This window comes from Calidris pugnax, unplaced genomic scaffold, assembly GCF_001431845.1.
Source record: "Calidris pugnax isolate Ruff unplaced genomic scaffold, ASM143184v1 scaffold103, whole genome shotgun sequence".
Taxonomy (NCBI): domain Eukaryota; kingdom Metazoa; phylum Chordata; class Aves; order Charadriiformes; family Scolopacidae; genus Calidris; species Calidris pugnax.
In genome coordinates this window covers 4,860,191-4,876,695 of record NW_015090990.1, presented here as the reverse complement: position 1 = coordinate 4,876,695, position 16,505 = coordinate 4,860,191, and the positions used below count along the sequence as shown (strand labels likewise).

Below are 16,505 nucleotides of genomic sequence, written 5' to 3'. Positions count from 1 at the left end.
ATGCAGTCAGTCCTTATCTTACCATAAAAATCTGGTAGTGCTGCTAAATAAAATTAGTAATGATGTGTGATGACTTCATCTTTCAGTACATTGCTCTTTTTTATTTCTAAAATTTATAATTCTGTGATCCTTAAATGTGAAGAAGTAACTTTATCACTGACTAGGCACTGAATGCTTTACTACTTTCTCTAATTATAACTAAAAAGCTGCAAAATGTAACTTCCCACTTTTTAAAGTGAATTTTAGGGCAACTAATCATCAAAATACTATGTCATTATTTAGATTAACAAAAGCAAAAAATCGTATGTGAAAGGCAGCCTTTATGTTAATTCTCTCACTGTACTAAGTATCATTACTGTATTATATGTGATATCTAAAGAGTTTTCCTGTTCAGAGACCCTAGCTACACAAAATGCACTGCAGATTTTAACATTACAGTTTGTTTTCAGAGCTTTAGGACCAACTGCTTCTCCTGACTCCACCAATTTCTATTTTTTCAGCTAAGGTTATTTGGAAAATGTTTAGATCTGAACTTCTCAGGCTATCCAATAAATATTTTGCACAGTTTTCAAACTACTTTTCTTTTTTCACACACACTAAGTTTGTGATTTTCCATACAGCTTTCATGCCTTAAAACCCATCCAAAAAGTAGGTATTTTTTTTTGTAGTAATAATTAGACATTCTGTTAACTTGAACAGGGCTATAATCATCAATGATGTTTCACAAAGGAGCAAGAAAAACCTCTAGAGATACTAATTTATGCTTTCTTATCACTTCTAGTTGTTAGTTATAAGGACTTTATGATTAAACTTTCCTTAAAGGTTTTGCTTTTTTCTGTACCTCAGGGATTCATTGCTAACGTGCAGATGTTGGAGCAAGCTATGCTTTCAACAGGCACTCAAAAATGTTTCTGAAGGCAGCACTTCCCAGTTTCCCTGTTCACCAGTCATTACCTGAGATAATCATGACAGAAATAGAAGACTGTCCTGACAACAGATAAATTTCTCTTCAGCTGAAAAATGGTAGAGTGCTTTGTTCAAGTCATCTTCTGGAATGGACTTTCAGATAACCTTTCCTGGGACATGTTCCTTGTCAGGACATGAGTTGAGACTGATTTTGACATCCAGAGTCACAATACGCATCAGGACTCTGAGGCTGAGTGTAGGCCAAGTTGATTCTGAGAGACAAGAGCTCAAGCACTAAAATTCAAGATTTATAAATGTCCTAAGTTTGTCTAAGTGAATTCAGAGTAAGTTCTAGTACTTTTTGATGTTTGAGAAGGGTTAAATATCTCCATAGATAAGGTGAAAATCAATTTTCAGACAAATTTTCTGATAGCAAATTTCTCACTTCAAACATTGCATACAAAATGAAGTCCAAAATTTTATCTATTGCTTGTCATGCATTTGTAAAGATTGTGAGGATCACATCCTTCTCCCATTGGAAAATAAATCCACTGAAGTTCTTCACACTGTTTTCCCTAAGACTTTTTGCAAATCAGTATAGATTTCTCTCTGAATATTTTAAATTAATTAAAAATACATTCACTAAAATAAAGAGTTAATAGAACTTGTGAATTAAAAATCCATTATGAAGTCTGTCATTGGAACATCCAGTATGAACATAATTTTCAAGTAAAAATATTAATTGTGGACTGGCCTTAGAGACCATATCTGAAAGACCCAAGTCCAAGAAAGGAGGGCAACAGAAACAAGTGCCAGAAATCTTGCCTCTGGATTTCCTTCTTTTAATAATATATATTAAAGAAATACAAAATACTCTAACTTTTTTCTTTTTTTTCTTAGATATATATAAAAATATGGCAAAAAGTTGTATCTTCACCATAGCAACAGTTGTCCGCTGAATGACCAGACACTGAGCTGCTTTTCATTTTCATGTTTACAACCCCTTATCATTCTGTGATTCTGTGCTTCTGTGATGATGACTAGTGAATATTTTGTTCAGATGTAGGAAAGACAGATTAACCACCACAGGAATATTTGTGAATATCACATAAGAGCTAATAACAGTTGATCTAAATTACTTGCTGGGAATCTGAAGATCTGCAGACCTTTTGAGCAATGAACAGCCCTCCTTCCAAGTCAGTGTGCATTTCTCCTTACCAAGGGATGTACTTAGGGTAGCATAAAATAATATTGTAGGTTTTTTCAAAGGAAAGGGAAGACATCATGTCTGCTGAACAGATTTATAGTTCTGCAGATCATATAATGGTAAGGATTATCTGTTTTATGGTTTGGGACATAAATTGCTTCCTGCAGAGAAGAGGAAGTAATATGCCTCATTTCCTGCACAAAATTGAATTTGTCTAGGCATATTATGGGACTTTTTATTGGATGGCTGAAAAAGGGTAAAAAAAATGTAAAAATTTGTCTCCTTACGAAACACTAGGTTACATAGTTAGCCTGATTAAATAGGACAAATTCCAGTAAATGAAATTACAGTAATATTAAACAATGCTGCTCCACATGTAATAATTACTGACACTTTGACCAATATTATTTGCAGCAGACTAATACATTAAGAGAAAATATGTCTAAATCATGCAGACTGCCACTGTCTGAATAATGCAAAGCTTCAGTGCTACAGGCTGACCATGGCACACCAAAGAAACCTGTTTGATCTTTGGTAACCATACCATCAAGCTGGATTTTATGCCAGTACTTCTGTGAGTCTATGTCATAACTATATTTCATTGCCCTCACGACAACTCTGTTTCTTCCCTTACTTTGCCAGTGCAAAAAGCAGGACACAAACCTTCTGATAATTACTATGAAGATTTTGGAATTTCCAGACTTAAAACATCAGAGAACATTGCCTGTAAACTTGGCAGGCATCCAAAACACATAAAAAGCTAAAACAAGTACCATAAAGAGTGCAAATGCTGTTTGTACATGTTTGGTAAAGCAGGAAGTTACAAGATAATCATCTTCAGCAAAACATAGTTTTTAGCAATCCAAATCAGAGATGAAACTTGTCTTACTGGAAAAGGAAGAAGGAAGCACTAGGACGATGTTAAAAATCATTAGGGGTGTTTTTTAAACGATTACATTTATTTTGGAAACAGAAGAGAAAGCTAAAAGAAACCTTTTGAAACCCGGAGTCTGTGTGATAGAAAGTGAACTTATCCATACATACACATACACAGACAGAAAATTCTTCTCTTCTGAAAAAGTTATTCCAAACCAATGACCGAATTTCAATACAAAAGGAAGGAGAAATTGGAGAAATTCACATTCTGAATAAAACACTACCTAGATATTATTTGTAATATATTTCCACTGAGCTATAGAGGCATTGCTCAGCTGTTGAGCTGAGATGCAGGACTTGCACCAACGTCAAGTCTTGAAGAGCCACATAAAACATGTAATTTCCATTTTAATTTCTACTCTAGGTGCAGAGTATCACAGGATTATTCTCCAGACAGAAGAATCTTTAGCATTAAACAAGAGTCTTTTAAAAGGAAAACAACTTTTGGTTCTCTGAATGTAGCCAGATGGCTAGCAGATAAAGCAATGGAAGTAAAGCCAAAGATTCATATTTTGAAATAGATCAGCTGATGAAAAAATTTTCCCTGATTTCAATAGGCAGGACCCTGTGTTCAACAGATCTCCACTTTTCTTTTAATACCAGTGGTTTCGTTATACCTGGACGGCATTTGAAAAATAATATGTTCTGTTGTTCTGATATAGATGGAAGCTAAATGCAGATACAGCAATCGAATTACCCTGGGCTTACAGCAGTATAATTGTTAGCAGAATCTGGCTTCTTGTGTCTAGATATTTTAGTATTCTATGAATATGACAGATAAGACAGTCTACTATACTTCAGCTGCTGTACATTTTTTTTCATTAGTCTCAATGACCTCCTTTTAAAATGAATCTACTGATTGATTTGTATTCCACAGGGTGCTCATTACAGCTACCGTTAGTGCACAAAATCCCATGAACATAAAAGATTACCCTTAAAAATGGTAATTTCAAGCTTTCATTAGAAGGTCTTTTTCACAGGTTGAAGTCAGCAAGCAGTAAGTAATTAAGACAATTTACTGTAGCGTGACTGCATGTATTTCACCCTATATTCCCACAAGAAAAGGCATGGGAGACATCTACATTAAAATTTTCTTACGAAGGTTTCTTTTGTTTTCATACTATTTCGGAGATGGGACTGCAGAGAACACAGTACTTGATTCTCCAGTCTGAGCATCCCCCAAGAGCTTCACACTGTCACTCCATTTGCATTTGTGTTGATGCCTTGGCAGTATCTGGGTATCACCAGTATCATTTATAGCTAGTAATTCTGCTTAACAGAAGCCAAAGTTACTTCAGTCCAGGGCTGTGTTAGGTGTCCTTGGAGACTCTAGACTAGAGTACAGTTACAGGAGCCCTGCTTTGGTATTGGTTTTACTTTGTTCACCATTACCTGCCCTCACTGCTCACAGATGTCTGGACTCCTGCAGAGTGCTCTCTACAGATATTGCGTTCTCTTTAAGTGCAGATAAAGAGGATTAGATGAGGCCACAGTTTCATTTCCTTATAGTGATCAGAAAACAGAGAAAAAAAACCTAGGGAATATACTAAGTGCTGTATTAACCACTGCTGTAGGCTGTAAAGACTACAGACATTCCAGAGCTATGTTGATTAGTAATTAGCACAAAGCAGATGGGAAATCATGCTGTCTCCCCAGGAAGTTAATGCAAACTAGTTACAGTATTTATATGTTGTTGAGACTACCCTGCTAAATGTGTTTTAAATAAATAGCAGAACTGGAATTATCTTGACATTTCAGTTAAAAATAGGTAAAACCAAATACTGAATTGGAAATGAGCTTCAAGTTTATGCTGCAAAGAGATCAGGAGTTCTCTATATTCATAAATGATCATTCTTGGGTTTAAATCTTATTTAATTTTTACAACATGTTTTTAAAGGCATCTGCTTTAAATCTAGTTTTATTTGCCACTTCTTAAGTGGACTGAATCTGCTATTCAGACCTTGAATGCAATTAATGAAAGATTCATTCTCAACTTGATTGGTACTCTACTACCAGATATATCACAGCACGTTGAGTACTTTCCTTATTCAAAAGATAGGATGTTCAGAGAATTGCAATTAATTCTAAAGGCTAAGGAGTTGGGGCTACTTTGGAAAGTTTTTTTGAGATGATCTCAGAAAAGCAGACAAGGAACTCCCTTCTTTTTGTACCAATAGGGTTTCTCTCCACCATATCAATCCGAAGTATAGGTTTCACAGTAATGAGCATGGAGAAACATGCTCTCTCTTTAGGTAAGCCCAGACATTTTGAGGTTGAGTAGTTGATTAACACATTTGCCTTTTCTGGGAAAAGAATAATGAGCAAAGATGCTCTTATATGAGCATAACTTAAATAAGCATTTTTATACTGTTCCATGACTCAAATGCCCAAATGCCCAAAGATGTGAGTGAAATACACACTCAATGATTAGGGTGTGTATTATTAAATAATAAATTAATTTATTGGAATGAAATAATAAATTATTTCATTAAGAATGAAGAGGGAATGAAATAATAAATTAATTTTTTAAACTTTGGAATATAAAGCTTTATCAAATTTCATCCTCCCCTGGAAAAAAACAGTGAGTAAACACGATGGCTGTGTTGGATAAAACCTGTGCTGTTTTGATACAAGCAACTTTTTGCATAATGAGCTATGGTTTAGGGACTACGAATCTGTACTACATACATGCAAATGTCTTCTAGGACTTGAAAAGAAATATAAATCTCCTCTGATACGGGAATCAAAAAAAGGCTTTAAAGTAATTTGTTCCAATAGACAGTGAACTTCCTAACTGATGTAATAATCATTTCCATCCACAGACCAGAATAAACTAGAACACAATTTCATGAACTGCATAGTGTACACATAATGTACACAATTATTTCTGTTTAACAGATTATTTCAAAGAGAATGATCAGAGTGATCCTGAACCCTCAGGGGACACCACCAACTACTATCAATCTATTAAGAAACACTTCGAGGAGAAAAAAAGTGGGTCATCATCTTTCGTGTCCTCCATCGAAGATGAGCAAAAGCCCCTGTTCTCTGGGATAGCTGATTACCCATCTGTAGCTGAGAAGACCACAGAGGTGGACTTTGAAGAAATGGTTCATGACACAGAAGAAATTCTTATTGACAAAAGAAGCAATTCTTGTAAAGGTAATCTAGCTGTTGCTATTTTGTAGACTTTGAGCAGACAACTTTTTAGTCTGATTACCAAGAATCATTTTCTGAATGGTTCTATTGATTCTGTACATATATTTACTTCTGTGTTTCCTGAAAGTTTAACAACAAAAAATATTTTAGATCAAAAATTATTATTTCTCGAGAGGATTTATGTAGTTTAATACACTGGCTGTGGGACTGGACTACAGAACCTCCAAAAGGCTATTCCAGGCTTTATTAATAAATCATCTGGTAGCTGAACTGCCTTAGGAAAGTCATTTAAACAAACTTAAAATTTTCAACTGGTACTGGACCTCATTGAGTTCTCACAGATGGAAACTGCACCCAAAGCGGTAAAGAATCTCTCCAAGGGTGTTTGGTATGCCAGGGTTGGGTGACTGTGAAAACTCCTAGATAATGAGAGCTAGATAAATCTAGTGATGATTGCACACCCACACAAAAAATGTTTTCAGGTAACTAGTTTCATTCTGTGTGTTGACAAGGCATAACTAAGTAAAAATTAAATCATAATAGCTTGAATCCCATTTTGCTGCACATGTTGGTTAAAAGAGTGCCACAGAATGAAAAATGACTTCCATAAATTCCATAAGAATAAAGATTTGAGCTTTTATATAAGACAAATGATCAGAAAGTATTAAGCAATCTCAATTACTTTTACATAGAGCTAAATCACATGATTAAAATTACATCTAATATACTAAAATATTAATTTTCTCAGTGATGTGAAGGGAAATTAATGAAAAGCCCCAGATTAATATGCAATTTAAATATTGGCTGAAAGTTTGTTTGTTTCAGTCTGAAGGGAAGAATTAAATATTTACTGTTAAAAGCTGTTTTTCTTAGTAGCTTGTTTCCATTGAGGCAATTTAACCATTTAACAATCATTCAATAAACTTTAGGCTTCTAGGATATAATTTTAAATTAACCTAATGATTAATCAGGCCAAACAATGTATTTTTTACATCTAAAAGGTATGAATCCATGAAGTCTGGTCTCCTAAGGATAAGGCTATATAAATCTGCACCACATAAACTTGTTGCATACATACTGCAATTTGAAAGCTTACCTTTCCCTAACCAATAGCCAGAAATGTGTCCTTGCAGCTATAGCAACATTTTCCAAGGCAACCTATTCCAGATTTTATTTGAGTTAAATTTAGCATGTCTAGAGGTTACATATTTTGATTAAGACCACATTCTTTTTTTCCACCTTGTAATCTAGCACTTCTGGTAATGTGTGTGAAAGCTCATTACCTTTCTCGCAACTTTCATAAAAACTTCAAGGCCAATGAAATAATATCAGCTTTGATTTATATATGTTTTAGACTAAATTCTTACTCCTGCTATTAATCAGAGATTGATTATAACTTACCATAAAAGTGGTTATAAACATAATGAAATTTTGAAATGAAATAAACTCTGCTTGTATGTATGTATGTATGTTCATAATACATACCTCATATAGTATGGTAACCTATAAATCTTGAATACAACTGCACTTGTAAAGTTACTGCAATTCATTACCACTGTGACTGATAAATATTTAACTATCTTTAGTTGTGTTTTAAGCTTTGGTCATTACTGTTGATGAACGGAAAGACTATTGATAATGTATTATATAACGTGGCAGAAACTGCATAAACTTCTCTCGCGTAATCCTAAAATGCAACTTTTAACATTAAAACATATGGCTCTTTTGAGAAGACCTGATAATTTTTCTGTAGCTAGTAATGTATATATTGCAGGAAAATGTTATTTTCTAATTTCCCTTAGTCATTATTTGTGCTATTAGACTCATTCTTGAATTGCTCAAGTGAACCTAGTTATACATTGATTTATTTCTCAGTCTAGGATTCTTCAAGCCCTGGAAGACCATAATTGGTTATAAAGTTGTAACTGCTGTTGGGCTTTTCTGGGGTTACTCATGTATGTGGAATTACCTGAAAAGATGCTTAGAAGAGTACAATACCATATCTGATTGCGTATTAACTTGCTTATAGTGTATGAACTTATTTTATAACATGAGTGCCAATTAATCTGCTTTGTCACAAATTAAATGTTTATTGTAATAGTCTACAATTACATAGTCTAGGACAAAAACGAGCTGTGATTTCCCTGGGCACTGAAATGTGAATCCACAGCTTTGAAAAATATGTGATTTTATTAAATGATATATTGTGTAAAATAACCAACAGCTAGGTTTTCACAGGACATTAAAAAGCAGTGAAACGTATGACCTGTATATTTAGTTTCTACTCCTGAAATTCATTGCTTAAAAGAAAGTCCACTGGATTAACAACATCCATTGCACCCACACCCATAGCTTAAAATTCTACCCTGAATTTGTCATAGTCTGCTGCCTTCACTTGCTCAGACCTTTCCAACTCCCTTGCACACTGCAAATTGTGCCATGTGTCCCTGATAAAACCAAATTACATGCTTCTGTGACACCATTTGCCTTTTTCCTTCTGCTGGTTTAAGTGGCTGAGAAACTGAACATGTTTTTAGGCTTTTATGTAGCCAAGAAGAAATCTTTCCTCTTCCCCCTGTCCAGTACATAAAATCAGTTATAGGTCATGTCACATGAAATTCAAACACCCTGTATAGCTCCAGGAAACCTACTACCACCTGCTAACCAAAGATCAGACAATGCAGCAAGCACCTTTCTCTGATTTTAAAAAAAAAAAAAAAAGAAAGAAAGAAAAAAAAGTCTCCTCCTCCACTTGGAGTCATGTAGTGAGAGCTCCCCTTCCTGGCTAAATCTACTTGAAATACTAAATCTGAGCAGGATATTTTTTTTTTTTTAATTTCTTTACTTAGATCAACACTGCTAAAAGATGTGTTTTAAAAGGATCAGCTAATAGCATTTGGACAAACCTCTCACATGTCACCCACGCTGTGTTTTTTTCTCTTTTCTTTGAAGCGTAGCTCTGGCTGCTATGGTTGCTTAGAAAAAATTCACAAGTGTGAGATTAATGTAACCTATGCTGAGTTATCAGCATTCAGTGCCAAGAGAAGTGTTAGGAGCAGCTCTGAGCAAACCATTCAGGGACTACTGGGGGTTATGGGATTCAAGTCCTACTGCTCATACAACAGAGGCTGATGCCTTATAAGCAGTCAAGGATTTTGTCCAGCTGTATGTTGAAGCAGCAGCCTGAGCACAGTAAGAACTTTTAATACATTCTGTAACTTCATGTAGTTAAATAATTACAAACAGAACCCTAATGGGAATTGTATTGAGCAGGTGTTAAAGTTTTAACAGCCTTTTTTATCACAGCAGAGGAGAATCTGAATGGTGCGGAGCAATTTTCGACTGTTTGCATGACAGCAGATTCACTCTAAGTAACAAAGGCTTGGCGGGGAGGGTGAAAATGTAGAAAAAACATTGTTCAACCTAAGCATGTCACCTGTAGGCTCTGCAAAGCTCACAACAAGATCTGCATTCTCTATTTCCTAAGGATATGTGCAACTAGTATATCCCATGACAAATGATTTGTAAACTTTGACCAGCTTGGTGATCAGGAGAAGCAGCCTAGACTCCAGTATATAAACTAATTAATAAATCCACAGAGGGGTAAATTAAGCAAATTGAAAGAGGAAAGGGAAATAGTTCAAACGAGAAATCCAAGCAAAAGGAAGGAGTGCCCCTAAGTTCTGTTTGGGTTGTAAAGTGCAGTGTTTGATCACAGAGATCCAAGAATTGGGAAGGTCAGGAGAGGAGAATTTGGGCACAGCAGGTACAGGGTGAGACCTGGAGTGGTCATCATCATTTTTTTTACAAAGGGCTGGAGATAAAGAAATAAATAGAAAAGACTCATATAAAGAGGGTTTTTAAATACTTTATATATTGTATGTACAATATATAAGGATTAGAAGGGTAACTAGATTCAGGGAGATAGATGAAACTCTGCAGTAAGATCCTAAAAATGTAACTGGGTTTTTTTCTAGTTTGAAATAAATGTGTTTTCTCTATTTAATCCAAAATTTTATATGTAGTTCAAAAGAAAAAGAAAAAAAAAATTTACCATTTATCATCACTTCATTTAATATTAAAGTGATCTCTGAACGACCCAGCAAAGCTGAATTTTTCATTCTTTTAGGAGTCACAAATTATTAAACAAAATGAACCGGCACCTTTCAACCCACAGTGCTGTAAGAGTCTGAGACATGCTTTACACAACAATGGGTTGGAGACTAGTGATGCTACATCAACGAAAATCAAATTCCTCTTTGAAAATAACAACCAGTATCCTTTTGCAAGCAGTATGAGCTGCATTAAATGGTCACTGTCTCAGAGAAAACATATTAACCTTGCTAAGAGAAGCAGCATTACAATTATTGGCAAGAAAGGCATCTAGCTGAGGTCTGGCAACGTTCTCTAGAGGAGGCATTCCCATGCACCGTAATGCGTGCCCAGTGCTGTAAATGCAATGTAGTGAGTCCTCCTTTTACACCAAAAAGCTAAACAGTAAATACACTTCAATAGCACATTCAAGGGCAAGAAAAGAGCGAGGTCTCTGAAGCACATAACCAAAGACATTCAAGTAAATCATTTAATGCATTTAGGTTACAACAAATATTTCTAATTTCAATGAATAATGAATTGCTAAAAAAAAAGCACATGGAGAAAACTGGGGATTCATTGGCAAAATAATAAACAGAAAATTTAAAAAATAGGAGCCTTTCAGTGGCAGAACTGTGATGATGCTGACTAGACAAAGCTGCTTGTTTATCTACGGCTTCATAATGTTAGCATGGGGTTATGCTTGAGGGGTGCCAACCCCTCTCTAATGGCGTGCATATAAACCTATACTTTTGTATGCTTTATTTTTCATCAGATATCACTGATAAAAGAAACTGGGAGCAGGAGAACATCCAGGAGTACCAGGACTCGCAGTCAGCATTACCCCACGTTACATGGGGGATCTGTGAAACTGAAAGTGACTTTATATATGGAGAAGTGGAGAATCGATTAGATTTACTTCAAGAACAACTCAACAGGTAAAAACAGAGATATGACCAGAAAAAAATATATATGTGAAAGAGTACATAATACAACTGATATTAATGACCCTAAAGGAGGAATGAATTTATGCAGGAAGTTTACAAAAGAATTCAGAATTTCAGAGGCTCAAAAGTACAAAATTATGCCTGATGGGAATGTCACTTTGCTGTCTCTATGTATTCTGAGGAACCTAAATATCACCTAAGATTATCACCTAAAATCACCAGATTATTGAAAAACCGTGTTCTGGGTACAAAATTTTTTAATTCATTGCCAGGATACTCATGTCACTTACGTCTCGGTACCCACATTAGCTACTCTGAATTGCCTTCAGAATAACCTTTCTCTTCAATTGACTGTTTAGGAGACCAGCTTTGTAACCAAGAAGCTGTATCGAGGCACCTAAACTTGTTAAACTTAAATCTCACCTCACCCAGAATGCTGTTCCTAGACATTGACATGTCCACAAAATGGCAATTTTCAGTATCTTCAAGATTTGAAAAACTTTTACTTTCCTGGAGACTTAAAGTAAACCAGCTGTCTTCCTTTAAAAAAGTACTGCAGACAAATTCCCTTTTTGATGCATTAACTTATTTTGCAACTGTCTATAATAAGTAAGACATAGAAGAATGCAAAGGCAAAATACTTATACCTGTTACAATAGAAAAGAGATGCTTGCTTTACCAGAATCCGTTATTACCTTTGCTTAGTAAAATCTTCTTCCTTCTCTCTTTCGCTCTTTGATATAATACTCTTTGCTGGCAGCTAAGCAGCATAGCTTATAGCATCTTAAAAATATCATTACAGAATTTTGATCCATCCTACACTATAATTTACCATGTAATTTCGCTTAATTTTAAATTGCCCTATGCTCAGGTCTCTGGCTTTTTTATTATTTTCACTCCGCATTCCATTCACTTTCATTACTTTCAATATTTTTCCATGACAAATACTATGACACGCACTCAGCCCTAATGATACTTTAGTAGCTCTTCGTTGGCATTCTATGCTGTATATTTTAGCAATCAGTTTAAAGCCAGGTTAACTGCATATTGCTTCATTCATCTACCATAACCCGATCAAATCAAAACATAGTATTTTTCATTTCTGAATACTATATGGTACACTAAAAAGACATTTTTAACATGTAAGCCAAAATTGCTGTAATTTCTAATTGCAGTAATGTCAAGTAATCTAAGTAACTGTAAATGTCACATAACTAAACAGCTGCATGTTCCCCACCAACAGTGTGAAATCTTCAAGTTACATTTCTTTTCCTGAAATCTTAAGCTTTTGAAACTGAAGTTATATCTTAAATTTACCCATAGTTTTATCAACTTCTCATGCAAGTTCTCAGTATTTTCTTTGACTGAGAAAATATATTGTTGCTGAAACTAAGATTAAATTGTTATGGATGTTATTAAATCATTTTATTTTTTAACTTTTCTTCTGTTTTTAAAGTGTTTGATGCTTTCAGGATTTTGGACCTTGCTGGGTCTTCTGTGAATGTAACAGACAATATTCTTTCCCACTTATGTCAGATCTGACCTACTGGACCAAATGCATGGTCACTTCTTCCTGAACTTTTCCCTGCCAAGTCAGAGGCTTGGCATAACACTTAAGTTATTAGATGGATATAGAAGGCTGGAAGGCCACTGTACAAGGAATATGACATAGACCTCTGTTTCTCTTTAAGCAATTGGAATTTCATGGAGACTGTTAAAGTTCAGGTTTAGCAGATGGAAGTTCTCTGGATGGTGGCATCAGCATCATGCTTGTGTGAGATCAGCACATTTGCAAGTAGCAAAGAACCCAAGGAAGCTGAACAAGAGGGCAAGTAGGGCATGATTGACTGTAACATCCAGGTTAGCGCCTTTCTGTATGAGAGCTGACACCACAAAACCAGCTCCTCCCAATAAAGGAAGAAATAGCATCCTAAATATCCTTTAGGTATACCTTTCGGATTAATTTCATAGATGCTTTTATAAATAAATTGCACAGGGAATGGACAACTCCAACACGATAAAAAAAAAGATACCAGTGAAGCACCTGGTGAAAGCAAAAATCTGTCAGCACAGGCTCAGTTCTGATGCCGCAGGGAGCCCAAGTAGTAACTCTCACAACATTAAAGGCTGCTGACAAAGATTTGTTTACTCTGTCAGAAGATGAGTTGCAATAGAGAAGGCTGTATATCTGTATTACAGTCTGTCACAGCGTGTTCTGTAGCCTTCCAGCAGCTGGGGAGGCACAACAGGCATTACCTATTGCTGAGTTTGTCACACATCTTGGCAAGACCATTTGAAAATTATTTCAGTCTATGAAATTGCAAGTATGAACAACATAAGCAGCACAAATGTTTCAGAAGTTATATGCAAATTTATGAAAAAGGAGAAAAAGAAAAAAAGGTACTAAACTTGAACATCAGAAATGTTGACATTAATTCTGAGGCCTGAATAAGTCTGAATAAATTTTCACAGTGAGGAGACTTGGACTGTTGGTTTTGTTTAATGATCCTGAAATCATCTTTCATTTTCTAACTGAGGAAAAACACAAATGTGGTTTTCTGCTCATTTCAGTGCATTGTATTAGCATTGGGAATATCAAAATTAATTGTCAGATATATCAGAAATAGTGTCCCATCCTCAGCCAGTACAAATCCATTTAGTTAGAATGAAGAGAGTACATTTATTCCAGTTAATTTCAACCAAAAACCTGGTTCCCTGTGTTCCTTTTTGTTGCAAACATAAGGAACAGTAATGAACTCATTCTTAATGTAACAAAAAGATCAGAGACAAGCATGCAGATATGTTCTGCAAAGGAAAGGGAGAGCCAGCAAGCTTTGGAAGGGCTCAGCACTCCCTCTTCTGTTCTTTCCTATTTAAGACATGGTCATGTCATAGCGAGCAATGGTTTGCTTTATTAATAAGCTGCAGGTCCCTCTTGAATGCACCTGTAATCACTATGTTAAAATATACCTATTCCTGACCATGAGCTAACTATCTGTGTCGCTTCTCCAGGCTTGAATCCCAAATGACTGCTGATATCCAGACCATCCTGCAGCTTCTGCAAAGGCAGTCAGCACTCATTCCACCTGCCTACAGCATGGTGACTGCAGGTGCAGAGTATCAGCAGCCAGCAATCCGGGTGATACAAAAGCTTCAGCCTGCAGCATCAATTAAAACAGACAGAAGTTTCAGTCCTTCATCTCAGGTATGCTCATGTCCAGTAAGATCAGAGGAGGTTTGCTAATCTTTTTAGCTTATGATGGAAGAAATGCATACCAATCTAAGTGCTTGTTCATTAATTTAAGGCCAAAATTTGCTGATTTTCAAATTTGGGGGGGGATTTCTGGAGTTCAGCAACTTGGGCAGAAATATGGTGTATTATTTCCAAAGAGGCTGCTGTATGTCTAGGAATCCGGAATCAGTCGTGTAGCACACCATTAGTAAATCCAGCATGCTTGGCTGTGTAGGGTTCCTCAGTGTATGCTGGAACACGTATAGGCACAGTAAGTCCAACACATTCAGGAGGCATCAGTTCACATGCATCAAGATTTTCAGGCCAGCAAACGCGGAGCAGAAGTTTTCAGAAGTGTAAACCAACTGTGCATATACCTGTGCTAAACATATACACGTACCTCTGTCTGAGCAGAAATACAGCCACCCTCTGCAAACATCAGCAGGACATTTCATACAAATTCCAAGTTTAAAAGTGAAGAACTCAGTGCTGAGGGAGTGGAATCTGAATGATTATAATGTTCAGAATAATGCAATTCCAGAGTTATGTTCTGAAAAAAACCTGCAAATTCAAGAATGTTGAAATTCATACTCTTAGACAAGGTCTCAAGAATATTCAATCTAGAAAGAACATACTGTTCATATGTGTATCTTTATGTCATATGAGCAAGTCTGAGGAGAGGACAAGATATCCAGGCTTCTACAATTAATCAACGGAATTGCATTTAATTACATTAAATCAAATGCTGTAACATGTAAAATATTTCCATACGCTGCTTAATTTTTAAATGTGTTTTGCAGCAACCATCTGAATGTGCTAATTTTGAGCAGAACAAGAGCCTGGAAGGGAACGATTTAATTATTACCATCTTATTTCTTCTCCTCTCTTCCAGTGTCCTGAATTTCTAGACCTTGAAAAATCAAAACTTAAATCCAAAGAATCTCTCTCAAGTGGAGTGCATCTTAACACAGCCTCAGAAGACAACCTGGCTTCTTTTTTAGATCGAGAACGTGACCAGTCTGCAGAGTGTCCTCCACAGCGTTGTAAAACTTATCTCCAGCCAATTAGGCACCCTTCCTTGCCAGAATCTTCACTAAGCACTGTAGGAATTTTGAGTCTTCATAGGCATGTTTCTGATCCTGGTCTTCCTGGGAAATAATACTTTTATACTATTACTTCACATAAAAATGTAAGTGCTTTTAATGGCTGTTTTTCCTTTTTTTTTTTTTTTTTTTTATTTAAATCCTCTATACTTGACTCAGGGGCTACAAGGAATATACCGTTATATGCAAAAGTACTGTATATTTTCCTAAATCTGAAGCTTGTAAGGTAAAGTTGAGCAGTTCTGATGTAAATATATATATATACACACACACACTAACTGTATGTTCCAAATGTAAAACTGCCAGTTCTTTTTTTTTTTTTTTTTTGTATTTAAATCCTCTATACTTGACTCAGGGGCTACAAGGAATATACCGTTATATGCAAAAGTACTGTATATTTTCCTAAATCTGAAGCTTGTAAGGTAAAGTTGAGCAGTTCTGATGTAAATATATATATATACACACACACACTAACTGTATGTTCCAAATGTAAAACTGCCAGCATTCTCAAGGCACCTTATATTTTTATTTTTTTTAAAAAATAACATGCATGTTCTGAAATTACAGTTTACGTTGCATGGAGATTACCATTTACTGCTATCATGGAAATAGTATTTTATTGTGGATATGTCTTCAGAGCAAATAGGAGACCAATAACAATAATTCACATAGAAAAAACTCTTAAATGACCAAGCTAAAATTCAAGTGAAATCTTCTTATAGCTCACTTTTGAAAATTGATTTATCATTCTTGTAGTGAGCTTTTTATAATAAATCCCAATGATTCTGAATCTAGAGAAAGAATAAGGTAACCAAGTCTTCTGGGTCTGAAACAATTAGGACAGAGAACCCAGCTTCCTTCCAAACCAATTGAAGTAGGGCAGGATTTTAACAGACAGGAAAACTCTGCCACATGCTGGAAAG

At 35.6% G+C, this 16,505-nt stretch overlaps 1 protein-coding gene across 2 annotated transcripts in view; it reads left to right on the top strand.

Annotated features, from left to right (window-relative positions):
- Window positions 1–15,682, top strand: part of KCNH7 (potassium channel, voltage gated eag related subfamily H, member 7) — a 241,058-nt gene extending 225,376 nt beyond the window's left edge. For both annotated transcript variants that reach the window (XM_014954695.1, XM_014954696.1), the window contains 4 exons: window positions 5,948–6,211; window positions 11,076–11,238; window positions 14,260–14,452; window positions 15,372–15,682. In XM_014954695.1, the coding sequence (XP_014810181.1) occupies window positions 5,948–6,211; window positions 11,076–11,238; window positions 14,260–14,452; window positions 15,372–15,638 (887 nt within the window). In that variant the 3' untranslated portion in view covers window positions 15,639–15,682. The remainder of the gene's footprint in view (window positions 1–5,947; window positions 6,212–11,075; window positions 11,239–14,259; window positions 14,453–15,371) is intronic.
- The last annotated feature ends 823 nt before the right edge of the window (window positions 15,683–16,505 follow it).